Source organism: Periophthalmus magnuspinnatus, chromosome 23 (genome assembly GCF_009829125.3).
Source record: "Periophthalmus magnuspinnatus isolate fPerMag1 chromosome 23, fPerMag1.2.pri, whole genome shotgun sequence".
Taxonomy (NCBI): Eukaryota; Metazoa; Chordata; class Actinopteri; order Gobiiformes; family Gobiidae; genus Periophthalmus; species Periophthalmus magnuspinnatus.
In genome coordinates, this window is record NC_047148.1 from 19,820,690 (window position 1) to 19,840,539 (window position 19,850).

General features: G+C 39.3%; 1 protein-coding gene across 1 annotated transcript in view; it reads left to right on the forward strand.

Annotated features, from left to right (window-relative positions):
* Positions 1–252: 252 nt before the first annotated feature.
* Positions 253–19,850, forward strand: part of rapgef1b (Rap guanine nucleotide exchange factor (GEF) 1b) — a 28,475-nt gene continuing 8,877 nt past the window's right edge. The window contains 10 exon segments of the mRNA XM_055231471.1: positions 253–540; positions 15,793–15,938; positions 16,265–16,443; positions 17,842–17,998; positions 18,073–18,161; positions 18,242–18,391; positions 18,566–18,616; positions 19,099–19,213; positions 19,281–19,467; positions 19,548–19,850. Coding sequence (XP_055087446.1) covers positions 513–540; positions 15,793–15,938; positions 16,265–16,443; positions 17,842–17,998; positions 18,073–18,161; positions 18,242–18,391; positions 18,566–18,616; positions 19,099–19,213; positions 19,281–19,467; positions 19,548–19,850 — 1,405 coding nt within the window. The 5' untranslated portion in view covers positions 253–512.

Here is a 19,850-nt window from a genome sequence, read left to right on the forward strand (position 1 = left end):
TAACAGGCTACATCAGCAACAGTACTGGCCTAAATAATAGACTAGACTTAAATACCTACTCCTTCGTGAAATACATCCGTGAATGAAATCATCTGAGGAGGGATGGGAATTGACAAACAACACAATTGCAAAGCGTAGAGCTGGAGAGTGTCGAGTCCACGCACCTATTTAGAATTGATGCGAAACACGCCCATCCTCTTGTTGTCAGAGCAGTGTCTGTCATTCCTGCCGCAGGGGGCGCTGTTCGTCTGAAAGTCACCGCTCAAGTGAAGGCTCAAGACATTACCAGCAGTGTGTGTGGATTCAGTGAAAATTACCCGAACGCGGACTGCCTTTGACCGTACCAATGTGTCTCGTCTGCAGATACAGGACCTTCATACTGGCTAATTTATTTCATGGACGCAACAGAATATCAGAAAAGATGGAATAAGTGAAGGAGACGTACGGGAGCCTGGTCCGCAGCAGCGTTTTGTTGAATTGCGAGTGGGATCACACAGCTGCTGGCTACGAAAATGTCGGGGAAAATAGAGAGCAAGCAAGGTAAGAGCTACTAGCACAATGCTGCACCTTTGATGCCATCTAACGGGAATGCTGGCTTTGACACGGCGAGGCAAACCGATGGATACGGGAAAAACAAACACACTTGTGACTTATATCACACCATGAGGATTGTAAATTGTGCTCAGTGATTGGGCCTCTGTGGTTTTTCAGGGGGGATCAGTAAAAACACGTTCCAGTCCAGCATCGTGTGGATCCCCAGCATTTTGAGTCCTTTGTATTAGGACGATAGACGAACAGCCTGTAAAGATGTGATTATTTTAGCACGAGTCCCATTAGCTCATATTAAGCTAACTACCGCCTAACAGACATTAGTATAAATGATTCCGTGGTACCGGTGTTTTCCTCGCCTCTTTTCACCCCACAAACCTGTCTTTGGGTATTGGAAAACGTAACTAAATCGTCACTATCATTGTATGAATTGACCACTGGATATGGTTAATGTCTGTAGCTGAAATAAAATGGTAGAAGGTTATGTTTGTTAATAATTGCGTTTGCCTTCATAGATCCGCGGTGCTAACGGCCGCTGAACCGTAGCTCTCTGAGGCTAACGTTAGCTTTGTTACTCGTACAATGGAGTGTTGATGAGGCCCAGAACCACACTGAACTGTTACATTTGTCTATGGATACGTGGCATTTTTGATCTGTGCAGGCCTTCCCTAGCATTAATGGACTGATGTAGTGACAAGGACAAATCTGTGCAGGGTTTACTGAGCACGAGAGCGTGTTCTCGGCTAAGCTATGCATTTGGAGGGTAACTTTATACCCATAACAGCTACACTTACATCCTTCCATACCAGTTGTCTATGGTCCAAACACCGTTTAACAAACTAGAAAGGTCTGCAGCGAATGGAGACGCGGCTCCCAGAAGCAAACAGAGGGAGTGTCATTCCTCAGAAGCGTAATAGTTTCCGATTCCTTCTGTCTTTCTGACAAATGCCTACATATGGTCACCACAGATTGAAAACAGCCCACACTGCTGACAGGCTTCACTGAATTTTGTCCTGTCGGTCATTCAGTTGTTCAGTGTTGGTGAAATCCAGCTCAGTGCATGTCACATGTGTTCACTGACGACACAAACAAATCCAAAGCTGGACTGGAAACTGTGTGTGACACAGGTGATGTGTCATAAACTGTATTTGTCCATGAAAGAAATGATTCCGGTGACTGAGATCTGTGACGCTGATAGTTCAGGTCTGAAAGATGGACTTTATATTTCAAATTGAATCCTACTGTGTGTGTTTACACCCACATTACCTCATCTCTCAGGCAGCACAATCTGTGAGACATTAGCAGTTACTGTCTTGTTGGTAACAACATTGTCATTCTTTCTCTAGCATTAGTGGAGGTCCAGTGTTTGGATGGTGCAATCTTTAAACAATACATGTAGGCCTACAGTTTGTTGTTTTATATTGTCTTAAGATGTACCGTATTTGCCTCTTCTGAGTCTTTACATGTCAGTGTGATCAGCTAATTTTGGCGCTTAGAGCATGATCAGGCTGAACAGTTGAAGGAGTGGGTTGGGAAAAGTACAGAGCATGTTTCTATGTTACCGTTTAAGCATAGAGCTGCATTAATATGAACACTGACAATCTCTCTAGATTTGCAAGTTGACATAAAGTCCAATCACTAAGAAATTAGAAATACATGAGTTGGCCGATATGTCTGACCAATATTTGCACTCTTTTAGCTATCTGCCTTAAATCTCCAACATGGGCTGATGCGTTGTTTCAGCTGACCCCTGACTAAAGGAAAGACATTTAGCTTTAATTGAACACTTTAATATCAGCTCTATATATCAGCCCTAAAATAATGGTAGAGCTTATTGGCGATCGATTCCCATTAAAGAAAACGCTGTATCGGTTCATCTCTCTACTGGAAATGACATTTTATCATATCACCCAATCAGTAATCAGTAAATAAGTTAAACAGCATTGTTTCATGTTGGTCAAAAAGAAGAACATTTAATTGGGGGAAAAAATAGAACTTCCTGTTTCCACAAAGCGATTGTCAGATTAGCACATTCCCCCTTTCAGCCAGTCCAGCATTTTTGTCTTGTCATTGCCGTTTTAAAAGCTGTGGGAGCTGCACTGTTTTATAATTAGTTGTAGACAACTCTTACTGGACAGTGACTCCATCAGTTCCTTATTTTAGCCTCCCTGCCCCCCTGCCTGTCTGGTGAATGTAGATAGTGGTTGTTCCTTTTTAGAAGGTTTAAACACAAGTAGTTTACTCAAACATTCCAGGACTTAACACTGTAGTGTGGACCATATTGGTCTTGTGTTTGCCAAGTGGTTACGGTGTCTCATGTACAGAAATGGAGCCACATACTTCAGTCACCAAAACTCAGAGCAACAGTAAAAGAAGTGGTGATTGCAAAAGAGTTCCCCAGACGATTAGGTTTGCACATTTCTGCGAGTTATCCCACTGTGGCAAAGGGCATGCTCTGGGTCTGACTTTGACATGCTGCAATTTTGAGGTTTGATGGCATCAAGCATTTCACGTCCCCCTGCCACAGAAAGGGAGGCGAGCTATTCCCATCCCTGAGCTGTGTAGTAATTATTTTGTGAGTGCTGTGTATGGGAGAGCGAGAGTGCAGAATATTCCTCTGAATATAGGAAAGAGAAAAAAGGGCAGAGATAAGTATAGCATGGGAACCTAGTCAGACTATAGAAATACATTGACCTGATAATGTTTGCCCAATAGGAGCATCTGCAGGTGATCATATTTTCAAAGGACTCCCAAAATAGCTTGCTTTGCTGCTGTGCACTATAAAAACACAATCAAGATTCATACACAGCAGCAAAGAATGTGTTTTTACAGTGTTATACTGTGTATTTACAGTCAATACAAATAATTTAGTTAAATATAATTTTTTTTATACTTCTAATGCTTTCCTTTTAAGGCTGAGTCAAGTGTGGATGATCACAGTGGGTTATGTGACTAATTCTTATTGTCAGAGTTGTGCTGGCTGCTAGTTTTGACAATGCAACACAACAGACTCGAGTGCAAACTGATAACAAACTGCCTCTTCAGGATGGATACAGAAATGTTACTAGGTTAGCTTCTATTCAGCTGGCTGGAGCATCATTGGGTGTCTCCATTAGTGTTTAAACCTTCCCTCTTCATTGTTCACAGAATGGTGACAGTGTAAGTGGCGTTGCCCCTTTGCTCTGGCTGTGCTGTATAGGCTGTGAACAGTAGAAATGAACTGAATAGGATGCAGGGGACATTCCTGTTGTGCTTTTCGTGTCGTGTGGCTTTACAGAACGTGCTCATTTGCTCTGCACAGCCTTGGGTGGACCCGGCATAAGCTTGGTCCACAGTCTTCTCATCATCATGGAGAATTTTATATAGATTTTACTATATAGTTTTAACATCCTTGGTTTTAACATTATCGGTTTCAAATGATGTTGCTATTTCCCCGTGGTCATGATCAGTAATGTTCAAATGACAACGTTGTAGCTCATTGAACAGGTATGGATGTTGAAAAAATCACATAAAGAGTACAAAATTGGACTGGTTAATTTTAGAATGGTCTCAATCTTTATTAGAATAGTTATGACCACAGGATGATATTATAGAAACTCTTCTGTGATTTAAAAAAATATATATATTATCAAAATCAATACTGAGCATCAAGCCTTTTCCTTAGTACTGAAATCGGGTTTGAAATTTTAGTACTATGACAACACAGAGCATTGGTGCCACTAGGGACCCATATCTTTTTATGAACTTCATTATTTCATTATGTTGTGACCATAAACCTTAGACTTACCGTAGTTAGACTGCAATTTCTCTGCATCGTTTTAATGTTACATATTGTGTTTTTAGCTTGGGCTCGAAGACACTAGGGACATTGTCAAGCTTATTTGGTTAACCAATAATTGGGATTATGCAGGCCACAATATTATCATCAATTTAATCTACAGTCCAAAAAAAGTAACAATAAATGAGAAGTTTTTTATCTGGCGGTTTATGTCACACTAACCTCACCCAGAATGATCTATTGGGCTAGATAGAGAGAGACACAGAATTACATTTCTGCTATTTGAAATGTATGTCATTTACTATTTCACAAAATACATGTTTTTGTCTAGTTTTTGTAATGGGTGGGGTTAGGTGGGCTGCTATATTTGCCATAGTGATCGTAACTGGATTCTGTGACTGTTAAAATTGATTTTTGACTGCATGAGCTTGCACATACTTTTTACATTGTTGTTGTATGTTGTTGTTGGACACTTGATTTGTGAAATTGTTATTTAACCTACATTCTTGAAATGTATATATTTTTTTATTTGTTTTATTTGTAGCTTTTGATCTTTTCATCCCAAATCAAACTGAAGAAGTGCATAATTTAACTCTATTGGATCTATCATCAGATTTTAGAATGTGATCATCTCATACACCGATATCAGGCTGATATTTGCACCTCTAAGCATAGCAGAGGCCAATATTTAGTTTTGGCTGACCTGCTGCTTCAACAGTCCACACAAAGCTCTAGTTGACCACTTAAATGCGAAGAGGACACTGCAGAAAACTTGACTACACTGCTCTCTGAAAGGCTTATTGTAATAAAAGGGCTGTGAGTGAGATTGTAATGAATTTAAATTACATAATTTGGGCAAAATAATATCTGCTCAAAAAATATCAGCAGAGCTCATCAGCCATTGATTTCCCTGGATTCTAAAGAACTGGTATCAGCATCGGCCATGAAAAAAACCCATATATCAGTCGATCTTTAGCCATGCTACAGGATGGGGAGCAAAAGCCATATTTTCTTGTACTTCACCATGAAATATCCAGAAAGATAGACTCTGGAACTCACTATATTACAACATTAAATTATGTATTAATTAATATTGGCCTATACAATGTTGTTACATCATCTGAAACCCAGCAGTAGAATAAATAAATAGCTGAAATTGTTGCAGTAATATTAAGTGTTATGCTTCCAGACAGAGGAGTTTTATGTCGACTAAAGGGGATGTATGGGTGTCAGGTTGTGATCTTTCTTATAAATCAGGAGCAGAGAAAAAAAAAAGTATATAAATAAGTCATAGTATCTTCTGGGAACATGTCTGGAAAAAAAAAAAAAGGTGGTGCAGTCTCACTATGTTCACATGACCAGTGGCTTGGTGCTGGACTAACTGCACTGCAAGCATTGACCCACTTCCCATTAAACCGCATTGAGACAGGTAATAATAATGAAAATAGGTTTTCTTTTCAATGAAACATTGTCATAGGGTTGGGCAATTAATCACATTTTAATAGAAATGAAGAGATCAAGTAGTTGGGGTCAGTAAACTTTTGTGGTAATGTTACTTTTCCTAGTAATTATTTAAAAGTCTGTATTGTTTGTGTTTAGGAAATTAACATTGAATTAGTTTTTAACCAATATAAAATAGAATTATACATTTTGATTGATCATTTTAATGAATAAAAATGTGATCTTTGTGTGCTTTTTTGTCATATTATCCAGCACTACATTATATTGGCAAAACTGGAAGACTTTTTGCTGCTATCATGGGATGTGATGAGTACGAGTACTTCATTTTGAGTACTTGCCAATATCGACTACCAATACAGACGTTATTATTTACAGTGATAAATCCAATTCATTATTTATGCTATTACCCTATTCATTTTTTCATTGTATAATTGATATATTTTTTTCATTATATTATATTATTATATTATTATTAGCCTGCTTTTTCACAGGATTACTTCTTTGAGAGGTTGTTTTAAATTGCTTCCAAACTCAAAGTTAATTTCAATATAATTTAGTGAAATACCTTTTAATATTTACTTTGCAGACCACAGTTTGCACTACCTGGCAAGGAGCCACTTTTAGCAAAACAATGAATGTTCTCTTAAAAGACCAAGACTTGACCAATATGGACACACAATTGACCTGATTCCACCCCTCCCACTTTTGCCATAAACTTGACTAAACAGCACTTTTTTTGTGGTGGTTAAGTGGGAATCCCATCCATTTCAATAGAGAATTTGGGAAAAGTTTTACTGCTAAAATATGATATAAAGAAGGTTTATTTGTGTAAAATGTTCTATGTTCATGTGCACCATCAAGTCCACACTGCGTCGTTTCTCTGGGAGGCTTTAAAACGGCTTTGTACTTATTTGCTGCCATGTTTGACAACCCCAGCAAAAAAATACAACCCAAATGACAATGGCAGCACCCACAGCAACTATCTCCTCTTTTAAAAGCTCTGAACCTGCTCTATTCAGTTGTGAGATTTGTTTTTCACCTACAACAAGTCCCAATCCTTCCACAAGCAAAGAATCACCAGCACCACTTAGCCACGTTAGCTTGCTAGTATGTGAACACAAGCACTCTGCCGATATCCTTTTGCAAACTATAAAAACCTTTAAGAGTCCTAAATATTTTTCATAGTTAATTTGATAGTCACATGTGATTAACGCTGATCTTAATGTGCATTCTTTAGCCTTGTTTCCATTTGTTCACTTTGGAGCAGTGGTATGGGCTGCAAGTGTCTCCATGTACCGTCCTGTCTGAGGGGTCCGAATAAGATGATTGATTAAGAGAAAATGCACACTCAAGACTGCAAAAAGCAGATATAAACAGAAAATAATAATCTCTCACCAAACGCTGACTTGATCTTGTGAAAAACCTCCATATTTTCAGTGATGATGACTTTATGTGTTGAGCTGCTATACGCTGCAAAACAAAGCACAAATGCTACAGATGTTTCCTATTTATTGAATCACAGCAGTTGAGTATAAATATCAAAAATGTTATATTTCCATTGCAGCAATGCATCTCACACGAGCCAAACCCACTGCATTACATAATGGGAGGTTAAAATGCGGGGCAGAAAAGTAAAATAAATTCAGAAAAAGCCACGTCTCTCAGCACCACAAACTAAATGTCTTTTTGTGAATTGCTGAAATCTGCTTTATAATTCTGAGTACAGTTTTATTAAGAAAACATTTGTAATTTTTGGGTGATGTAAATGTCTCATGTAGCAAAGCTCTACTACGTGTTCAGTGTGTATTACACAGCTGAGGTGAGCTGTGAGCATCAAATAAGATTCAGTGCAGTTATAGTGGTATCGGTTCTTGGCATCGGCAGGACATTGACGAGTAACTGACGTAATTGACGATACTGATAGTATCCAATATCGGTATCGGCGATTTCAGGGAATTGGTTCAAGATTAGGTAAATTAAATCAATTCATGTTATATTATGAACTACACCTTCTCAAGAAGTGTAACTCTGCAAACACCTCAGATGTCCAAGCTAAATGTCAACATTTGTGGGAAAAAAATCTCCAGATCATTTTTGTCATATGTGCACAGTCTTAGTGCAACATCACATGCCTTAAGATCTTGCAAAATAAAATGGACACATTTCTAATATTCTGGCTTTGAACTCTATACAGTGCTGTCCCAGAGTTACTTGAACAATAAATTGAATTTGTGTTTGTGTTTTAAGGAAGAGCGCACTGCACTGGTGTTGGTTTTAAATGTGGTATTGGTAGCTTTTTCAGTTCTTAGTGCATGGCTTATCAAATGACTGTTTTAAACTGTAAAGATCCAGCCTTATTATTATTATTATTATTATTGTAATTGCATATAGAAACCAAATGTTTTTGGGCTCAAATGTCTGATTTGGCAGCTGCCGGTCAAGTCATATACAGTGAAGTGGTTGTGCACAAAGCGTCAAGAGGCTAACGAGCAGCCTGCTGCTCAGACAACATGAGCTTTGTGTAGTATGCTTCGTGAGGAGAGGGGCACCACTCTTCTGCTTAAGGCCCTTTACTTCACAATACTGCTGCTGTGTAGGGCTTTGTGCTGTTAACAACGATGACTTCTCCTATGGGACATTGCAACATTCTCTAGTGCTTTATTATGTTTGTCTCTCCACAAACATCTGTCTTCATCTGACAACTCTCAACTCAGTTTAGTACATCACAACCACATCACAAAGTTGTGAGCTGTCACACTTTCTGCCCTGCTCTGTCAGTGATGCTGTTTGTATGATATTTATAGCATTTGTTTAAAGGTGTTGTGGTCTTATTTTATTAAAATCATTCTGTAAATCCCTTTGAATTACTTTGCGTACAACTTGTGCTATACAAATAAACTTGCCTTGCCTAAAAGTCATAATAAAGCAGTAAAAATGCAGTTGCTGCTCAGTATGTGTCCATATGTGAAGTCCAGGTGGGAGCGGCTCAGAAGGACAGGAAGTGGTGCCCATAGTCTTGGCGTCACGGGAAGGAACAGGAGGAGCCCTTTACATGTGTGGACCCAGCCTTGTCCAGTGACCTGTAACATCCAGACTACACCGTAGTAGTAAGTGATGAATAATGAGGGCATACAATGTCAAGTATCAATACTACTGTGAGTTTTGGCTTTATAGTACTTTATTTATTTATTTTATCAATCAGTATCACTTTATTTGTCTCCTAGTGGCAATTTAAGCACACTCAGCAATAAAATACAATAATAATAGAAGCTCAAAGAGGTAGGGTCATCAGATTCAGTGTCAGGGCGGGGAGTAACAGCCCTCAGGACAAAACTGTCCTGCAGCATTACAACAGCCTCCAGGCGGAGCCAGGTGAACTCTGCAGACAACAGAAAAGCCTCTTCTAAGCCTCACACTTATATAAGTATAAGTACTACTATAAGTCGTGTTTTGGGGGGAAATTTATTTTACAAAATCTGAGGCCAAGAACAGACATTTTATCTTTAAAGGCAAGTTATAATAATAACAATAAAATAGAGAACAGGCTAAATAGCAGAACAACATGGTAACATAACACAGACCACGAACTGAATACATATCTGTATGTATGTTAACGTAAGATATTAACTTAGTTAATCAGATAGGGTACGCTAATGTAACATATGCCGGCTTGTCGACAAACACAAGAGACACGGGAGTTCTTTTCGCTGCTGTTTACTGTGGTCTTACTTCATCACAGTAGAATGATCAAACACATAAAATATAATCTCTGCATAATATAAAATATAATATAAAGCTCTGGCTCATATTGCATATACAGACCACTTTGGCCGACTAGTAAACAAACTGGTGAACCGAAAACTTTATATTTTACTTTTCAATTGTTTCTTAAACAGCGCTCTGTCAGGTAAAGACTTCACATCAGTGAAAAAAAAAGGCTGAACTGGAAAACAGGATGTAGTTTTCCTGACCTTAAACTAGACTTATGATAAACGAAACATTTACAATATTGTTCCAAAGGAAAATGTATCACCTTTATGGTCTTGTAAATGAAGGGGAAATAATTAAGGGGGAATTAAATATGAAATGTATAAAAGAAAACGAGTCAAGTAAATTTTCTTACAGGTATTACAAACACACCAGCACCATCTATTGGTCAAATAAGTGAACTGTATATTTATGTATAACCAACACATATGTGTACAACAAACACATATTTATTCAGCTACATGAAGCATAGACAGCGAACTGAATACGTGTCTGGTTTGTTAACGCAAGATTAATTACATAACTAACGCCTAAAAAAACCAAGCTAACAATTTTACTTTGTTTCTTCATCCTTGGTGTCGCTTCTGAACTCCTCCTGCTCCGGAAGTAGATGAAGCGTCGCTTCTATGTGGCTGCCATACTGGTACACAAGCTCAGGAGATGAAAAACTATATATTTTAATAATTTCTCTTTAAGTCGCATTTGAGTATAAGCTGCACCCCCGGCCAAGCTATGAAAAAAAAAAGTGTGACCTATAGTTTGTATGGTGCTCTACTCTGTTGTTTCAGTCATTGATCAGATGGGACATTCCCTTGAAGTGTTTTGCCGTATTTGGTGTAGAAAATTCATTGCATTATAAAAAGTCTGTAGCATTTCAGAGCTAACTGAGTAGCATAGGTAGCTGTATGCTAGGTTGCTATGGATACAGGAAAAACAAACCACTGAGATCACACAATCCAAAAGTCCTCAACTTCCGTCTATTTAAACTGAACAAAATGCACTTCTTAGTTGGTCAAAATCCAAAAATATGAAGTTAAAATGTAAGATAAAAGTTTAAAAACTGCTCAGTGTGCCAACCAGTCAGTCACAAGAGGAGTCAACCACGACCATGGCAACCACAATTAATGAAGTATAGGACAGTCAATGTGTCAGAAAATGTCTTCAACATAAATATGCTGGAGTTGCTGCAATAGCTATTGGATGCTGTTGAATAATAGGATTTGTTGTCCAATAAAAGTTTAAAATTCATTTAGACAGCAGATACATGACATGGTGACAAACCTGAGACAAAACAGAGAAACTTATTTACAGAAAAAAACCTCTATTTGACTTTGGTTAAAATGGTCCAGGATAAAAGCATAAGGTCATCTATGCATACAGTGCGTGCATAACTGGTTAATTTTCAACCAATAGTTCTGATATTAATTGAACTATGGACATGGGATTTGCTGTTTGTGACTCAGGAGACATACATTTAGCGTACTCTAAAGAACCTTTAAGAAAAACAATTACCGTATCTGGATACGTATTGAGTTTTGATTCTCTGCCTGTTCTCAACTGAGACCATGGTAAGCGCCAATGGGTAAGCGCTAACAATGGCGGTAAACTAAAGCATCTTAGAGCTTTATGTGTTATCAGTGGAGATGGGACAGTTAACATTAACACGGTTAATACTTAAGATGGACAATAATTGTTCATGGGAATTTTTTTCTTTTTTAATCTTGATAATCACCAACAAAGATAATCAATGTCCAAAATGTGCAGAAAAAAGCTACTTCTCCCTGACGTTCTCTTCTAGATCATTGTTTTCATTTATTCAGTACTATAACAGTTATTTAAATATGAAACCTATTTACAATGTTAAAATTTTAATTATTCATATACATAAAATGGGTTAAAGCAATCATTAATGATTGTCAGCAATCATTATCGCAATATAATCGTTAATCTTAATTATTTTGGCCGTGATAATCATGACACCAAATATCAGTTCCATGCACAGTTATCACGTACTCCTTTTAGGGGAGTCCTAAAGGTTTTTGTTTTGTTTTTTAATGGTGGTGGAAACCAAGACAGACGTTGGGAGAACGTGCAAACTCCACACAGAAAGGCCCCACACCACCCAGAAAAATTGAACCCAGGACCCACTTGCTCTGAGGCTTAGGGTCTAACCACTGTGCCACGGTGTAGCTGCTTATTCTGACAATAAAAGACTTAGGTTGTGTCAGGCCAAGCCATAGGGAGTGATTCTGTCCCATTAAAGCTGGCATTGTTAAACATATTCAGTTGTATTAAGGATGTATTCAGTTCTCAAACACATTTGTAACCATCACAGTTAAATTTCACAGACTAGGACACTCCTTAAGCTGTTTGCCTGTATTCACATAGTTTGAAGCATGCTTTGTGTGTGCGGCTGAGTGAACGCTTCAACATTGTGGGATCTGTTGTAACAGGACAATTGAATGACCCAGACCTCAGGGCACACACCATAGATGCACTGGATCGGCCTAATACATGACTGTATGAGCTGTTCAGATGCCCACCACTAGGCTTTGACCTACATTAAATCCATCCAATCCAATGAGCTGTGCCAGCCAATAGATGGGGATTATTAGAATATTGAGAATGCATGAAAGGTCTCCTGAAGCCTGCAGGCACTGGTGCACTGGTACACTGAACTTAGGATAATTGCAAATAACCACTTTCCTGTTAAGACATGCTGTTAATTCAATAGGAATAAACTCTGTTAGAAACTTTACCCCCTACACTAACTAGTGGCATGTGAAATTATCTCCACTGTAAGAGCTAAATGGCACAATTGTTCTTTCCTTACATTACATTATCTTTGATTATAAAACTTGCAAAACACCCAGAAAGAAATTGAATGAGATTGCATCTACTCTACAAGCTAAAGAACAAATTTTTGGGACAGAATAAAACAACAGCTTATCTCTCAAGAACGCGGAGGTGTGTAGACTGACCAATTACAATGGCTAAGGTCATTGTAATTCAACATTATCACCTTTTTCTAATGTGATATTAGGTGAGAGAAGTTCCATCTTTATTTGGATGGTACTGAGATCGCGTGAGTCATTTGTATAATAATGACACAACTCCCCCTTTGCAACTTCAACACTTGTGGTGTGGTTAAACACACAGTTTGCATGGTTAGAGTGTAAATTAATTTTCAGCTCTTCGTGTTGGCAGGTTGTGCCAGGTAGAGTCATTCACTCTTCTGTATTCATGTGTGTGCTCTGTCCTCTTGAATGGCTTCCCTTGCAACCATCACCTGTGTCATTTCACTGATAATTGCATTATTTTTGCTTTTATAGTTTTAATCACCATTTGTTGATATATATTTATTATGCTAATAGCTTAGTTTGTTGTAATTTGGGTGTCGATCTGAGACCAATTCAGTCGCTCAAAACTTAGACGGGGAACTAGATATGCATTTTTATGACATTATTCAATATGGAGATAGAATTGTGTTTTGAAATAAAAGCTGTTTCCATATAGCAGTAGATTGTGTGTAATGAGTTGAATATCATCTGGAAAATATTTAAATAGTTTTTTGAACATATGCTAAATTACAATATTGATTATATCATCCATATTTTAAAAAAATGTCAATATTGGCCACCCCAATGCAGAGCATCAGTTCCAAATGGCTGCTGCTGATTTTCTGTACAGCACCTCAATGAAATGTCAAATGTTTTTTATTCCTAAACTGAGTCAGTGCTTGCACACTTTGACAGAGCCATCCTGACTGTAGGACACAACAGCTAACAGCTGTGACTCTTGTGTGTTCCATCATATGTTTCTGGTTTCATTCTGTCCAGAGAAGAAAGTCCCACCACCACCACCCTGAGGGGCCCCAGCTGCCCCCCTTCCCCACACTTCACACCTGCACTCAACAACAACCACACAATGCCACGCTCACCAGTCACCACACTGTGATCATGTGGCACTGTGCTCTGTATTGTTGGCCAAAAATAAACAGTCAGACATTCCTTTCAAAGCTAGTGCTAGGTATATTCATGTTGGAAATATTGTTTCTGTCTTCCCACTGAATGCTGTGTCAGGCAGGGGAAGCCCCTCTCATGTCGACAGTGCTGGGGTCAGACATGTCAACTGTAAAGTGTAGGAGCTGGGACACTGGAGCAGGTGGGTTTAACTGGTGGTAGGGAAACCCCCCTCCCATTCCCCCAGGCTGCAACAGAGGGACTACTTAAATTATACTCGAATAATTGAACCAACACCATTTCTCGCCACAGGAAACCGTGTCTATGGTGCATTGGTGCCTTTATGTTCCCAGTGAGCCAGTGTCTGCATTTATTTCACTGTAACAACTGCTCAGTATGTGCTCTCTCAGCTGTACACAGAATAGTGTAGAACTCTCCCAGGGTTTGTTCCTGAATTGTTCAAATGTAACCATTTGTTTTAGCTCTCCCTGTGGTCTGTTAGAGCATGAATTATTTACCTTATTTAAATGGCCTTCAAAGATTCACTTGCTAGGAGTGATTTTATCCCAATAATTAAGTAATAATTCCCTGTGAAGATGCCGGATGCAATATACTTGAACTACGTCCTATTAAATGACAACATGGTGTAGTAAGCATTGCCTTGCAGCAAAGGCCCTTGTTTCTGTTTCCAGACAGAATAGGGCTTTTATGTGGAGTTTGTGTTTGGGAGTTGTAGATGATTTTCTGCATTTTAGTGCAGGTTTCCTGTTTTAAATAAAGGTCAAATGAAAAGAGAACAAAATTACTCTTCCTTTGAACATTTGGGCTGTGCTTCACCTGACAGACATCTTACATACATCTTTGTTCCATCTTAGTTTTTTTGTAGAAATAATGATACATTATAAAGTTGTTTGCACTAGTCAGTTAGAATACAAGTTAGTTTGTGATGACCTCACTGAGTCTCATGAAAATATGGCAGAAGCTGGCAATGAATGAGAATCAGGAAGTGTGTGTCCGTCTGGTTGTCTACACTGCATGACTTTAACAGAGCACTTCTGTTCAGTGCTTTTTCTCTGCTTCTGCTTGTTCATTTATTTGTGTGGTGATGGTGATGTCATTTCCAGTGAACTACAGTAGTGTCTGGCCCAGAGGAGGGGCATTTGTGGCTGTTCTCAGAAGAGAAGACAGCAGTGGGGAGGTAAGGAAGGACAAGGCGTGTAAGGCAACAGCTGACTGCAGCCACATCTGCAGGACTGCTGCATCGATCAGGCTGGGACAGTCAGATCTGACTGTGAGCATGGATAATCATTATGTTGCGGTAATTTATAAAGTGTGACCAAAACATCACATCATTTGTACTTTGTCAGAATCTCAAAAATGGCAAAAACACTTTCTCCAACTCTCCTACTTTTGCAGTGTTATTTTATGTGCCACATGTTTTGTGTTATTTTCTGTTTGGTACATCAGATATACACATAACTCCGGGTTGAGATTCACTTGGCTTAGGCTCTTTGGACTGAGCTGACAGTATTGAACAGCTGAGATGAACAGGAATTTTGCAGACCTGTACAGTTACCACTGTGGTTCTTTCTGGTCATTGTGGGTGAGTTTACCACTGTATTTTTATGTGTGGGGTCAAGACGCCCAGCATGCACCACTTCCCTGGGTTTCTCTATCACATAAGATGTTAGTGAGCAAACAAACAGTATCCCAGACATTGTAATTCTAAAACTTACAGTTTAATTATCTCTGCTCATCACAGAAAGGCGTTTCTTAGCTAATCAATGTGTCTTCCTAGGTTTACTGGGAACTTAATGTAGTGAGTATTAATTGCATAAAATATAAACCTTAGTTAACCGAACTTAAAATGAAGTCACAGTATTCTTAGAATAAATATATTGAGTGTCCAGTTTCAGGGCAGCCATTTGTTACACATTGAGTGCACTATCATCCCTTGGGCAGTAGATTGTGATCAAGACATTATACATAGAAGCTCTCATGGTGATGTTGTGAGCTCTTTCCTTAGAAAATAGCTGATGTGGAATGCTGCTGTGGTCTTGGCTCTTGTTTGAAATCCAGGATGATCAGGATTAGTGAGGAGAGACTCAGCTGTGGAGTCTCTGCATCATGTGAATAAATTGTGCTGCTGGTTGGAAGTCTGTAAAAAGGAAATCAAAAGTAGCCAAATGTTCACACTTTATACAAACCAACTTTTGTCACAGATTTAAATGTACAACTGTGACTTTATTTTGTTTTCTTTTTCTCTGCCATCAGACTCGCAGAGGTCCCACCTGTCCTCTTTCACTATGAAGGTGATGAACAAATTCCACTCTCCCAAAATCAAGAGGACACCATCCAAGAAGGGCAAACCGCAGCAGCCTGAACCCGAAGCCAAAAGTACAGAGAAACCAGCCAACAAGGTGTGCAGCTTTAAGTTAGTTTGTTTATTTATAGTTTTCAAAACAACACTGTATTTTAGTGCTTCATTATTCTATGGTGTAAGTACAGGTGTCCTTTGAACTATAAAGGTACTGATAGGACCCAACTGCTTCCTCAAGCAACTACTTCACAACATCATTTGTTTCCTGTACTATTTTTCCTTATGATTATCCAAATGAAGAAATTAGAATGTGAAAACTAGATATAAAACCTGCCTATCTAACAAATTATAGGCAAGTAGGAATAATGCATAGCTGATTAAAATAATGTCATGTGATGCTGATGTTTTTTCGTTCTGTGTGTCCAGAAGGTGAGCCGCCTGGAGGAGCATGAGAAGGAGGTTGTGAGTGCACTGCGTTACTTTAAGACCATTGTGGACAAAATGGTTGTTGAGAAGAAAGTGCTAGAGATGCTTCCAGGTTCAGCCAGCAAAGTACTAGAAGCCATCTTGCCCCTGGTTCAAGTGGAGGCCCGAATACAACATAGGTTAGTTATTTACGCTACATTTTGCTATGTGTTGATGTTAAACATTTTTACAATTATGTTACACTGCAGATTTATTTACACAGTAACTTCATCAACAAAAATTAACAATCCTTTAAGTGTTGTTCTGGCTTTTCTCCTCATTCTTCCCATTCTTGTCTCTTTAACATTTCCGATGCTTCTATCCAGGCAAGTCCCAACTCGTGATGCGTGAACTAACATTCAAGTAGACGTCTGACATCTATCAAGATATCCTGTGTGTTTTATTTGGCAAAAAAGCTGCTTAGTTGCTTGGTAGTTATTGAAACTTGGATTTTGTTAGTACTAAAATACTAGTAACAGTCTAGATTTTAGCTTTAGAAAAAGTTCAATGCTTTTAGTCATCTGTCAGTGCAGATGAAAGCAGGAGGTCACACATGATGGGGAGTGCATCTGAGTGCTCTGTTTAGTGACGATTGATGGACTGTTGTTGCAACATTGAGGAACCGCCATCTGTGCAAATTTGACTCCAGCCACGACTCAAACCCCTCTAGATCATAGGTGGATGTACATCTTGCAATTTGTCTTTTTTCTTCTTACCTAGCACATGTTTGTACATTGCAGTTGCAACTAGTTAATGTCAAATATTGTTGTTAAAATATAGGAAGTACTATTTTGTTTGTGTCTGTGTATATATATCGTAATGGTAGGTGTGGTTGATTTATTTTCACACTGCTTAATTTGTAACACTGCAGCCTGACACCTGTAACATGTTAAATATGTTAATGCAGCTTCTCCAATTGTGGTTCTACTTGCATGTATAGTTCATATCAAAGTATATTATCCACTCTACAGCTCTCAAAATTTCTGAAACTAAAGCTATAGCTCCACTGTCGCTCACCATCCTCAGGTCTTGCATGGCCCCTTTTCATATATATTTATTTTTATAAGCTGCTAACAAATGTTCTAGAAGCAACTGAAAGAACCTGATTCAGTCATGAATGTCCCATCTCTTGTGCAGACACTGGACGGATATCCCAGCCCTTGTGTTCAGCTGCTGCATGTTAATACAGGCCTCTGCCCCACCTTTACTCATTTCTGTGTTGGAAGTTCACTGTAAACGCAAATAAGACTAGTCCACTCATACACTCTTGTACAATCTCATGTGCAGATATTCTTAACCCCTCAAGCCTCTATTTACACATTTTCCCTGGGTGTGTACTTTGTAGTAATTGAGGAATGTGCCTTGCAGTCATACGGCAAGGTGTTTTGTTTTGTTGTATTTGTATAGTTTGTTGCAGTCACCTTTTTTCTCACCTATTTAATTTCCTCTCTTCACTGCAGGCCTCCAGTTCTGTTTTTGTATTAATATAGCGACTTTTTCCAGTTTGGTTCAAAACTGCTCTTTTCTTCTTTGTGCAGTACTGCGCTGTCTTCCTGTCACAACCGAGTTTACCAGAGTCTGGCAAATCTAATACGATGGGCCGACCAAGTAATGCTAGATGGCATAGACTTGGAAGACAAGGAAAATGTGGCTGCGGTCACCAGTGTTATCAAAGCTGTTTTGGATGGTGTTAAGGTACGAGTATAAGCGTGTCATCATACGTCTATTTTAATTGGTAACAGACAATTGATTGCCATATTTCTTTAAAGGAACTGGTGAAGCTTACCATCGAGAAGCAGGAACAGCCATCACCTACCACTCCTAACAAACCTGTACCACCTGCTTCCCCGGCAGAGAAGTAAGCACAGTGGTTGCAAACACATTGGAACCTCTACCCATATTTTAGTGGTTAATGTTTTAGCTTTTTTGTCGATGCAGCAGTGAGACACCTTCACTGGAGCAGGAGCAGGAACTGTCCCCAAAAGTGACTCCAGCATCTCCTCCAGCAGAGCCTGCCACTGATGGACCAGATGAGGATGTGGCCCCCCCAAAACCTCCTCTTCCTGAAGCCAAAATGGCAGAGCTCAGGTGAGAAAAAACAATACAGTTTAGAGTGGTAGGAAATTGATAGATTGATCTTGAAACGTCTGTTAAATCTCTCTACGCTTTTCTCTGGGAATGGGTCATGAGTACAGTCAGTTTTCTGGTTTCAAACTCTTTCTGCTCTTTTCCATTTGTTTTATCTTTGGGTTCTGGGTGCAGAGCACAGTTGAGTGCTGATGCTGGCCAAAGAAGACCTTGCCAAAAGGAGAAGTATGTTAGCTAGTTGGATTGTCTCTTTCCATTATAACACCCTACAGTAGATAGTCCATTTAAAGCTTCTTGATTGGATGTGTTTTGGTCTGCATGGTTGCATTGTCCCAAAAGTCTTTCCTCCAAGGTATTTCCAGAAGAAGACATCCAATCAGAAGGCCATCCAGTGCATGACTGTGTGTGCCCAATTATGCTGTTATAATGAGTCCCACATCGTGGTCCTGTATATTTTAATCTGTCCATAACATGACTTAACAGCCAGCTACACAGAGTGGCTTTATTTCATTCAAGTCTAACATGATGCCCCTTCTACTTCATCTCACTGTTCACCAGAGGGGATGATAATATTCATGTATTCATACAAAGTTAGTGTGTGCATACATGCCATAAAATTATGTATAATTGCTTGCCTTGTAAATGAATTACTGTAAAAAAGACACTGTATTATTGAAGTATTAAGTTGATTTATTATGTTTCTATAGTCCTCCACCAGCCTTACCACCTAAAAAACGTCAGTCGGCTCCATCACCAACGCGGGTTGCAGTGGTGGCTCCTATGAGCCGTGGATCCAGTTTACCGTGTAGTGTTCATAGACAGGTGAGAGTTTGCCCTATCTTTAATGAATACACTTTTAAGATAATTCTCTAACATTGTACGTATGCAGCAGCAGGACTATGAGCAAGAGTTTCTTCAGAGGCGATTCTCAGGTGGAAGCCAGTCATACGGTGGAGACTCCCCTCGCCTGTCTCCATGCAGTAGTATGGGGAAACTTAGCAAATCTGATGAGCAGCTGTCCTCCATGGAGCAGGACAGTGGACAGTGCTCTCGTAACACTAGCTGTGAAACTCTCGGTAAGTCAAAAATTAAACTAAATAAAATGGTCAAATGACGCATTTAACAGCACTGACTGGTTATGCATTTTCCCATTTAGACAACGCAGAAAATTATGACCCAGATTACGACTTCCTTCATCAGGACTTGTCTAATGGAGAAAACCTGCCCCCTATCCCTGTGGGGGGATGTCTCAGCCCCCTCCCAGAATCTCACAGTGAATCCTCTTCCCCAGTGCCTGGACAGCACCCTTCACATCCTCGCTTCAGCGCACCCCCACCACAGCATCCACCGGAATACTGGACCCCACAGCCAAACCAGACCAACCCTTTACATGCATCCCGTATTAGTGCACCACCTGCATTGCCCCAAAAGAAGAGACGAAGCACTCAGACGTCAGCCT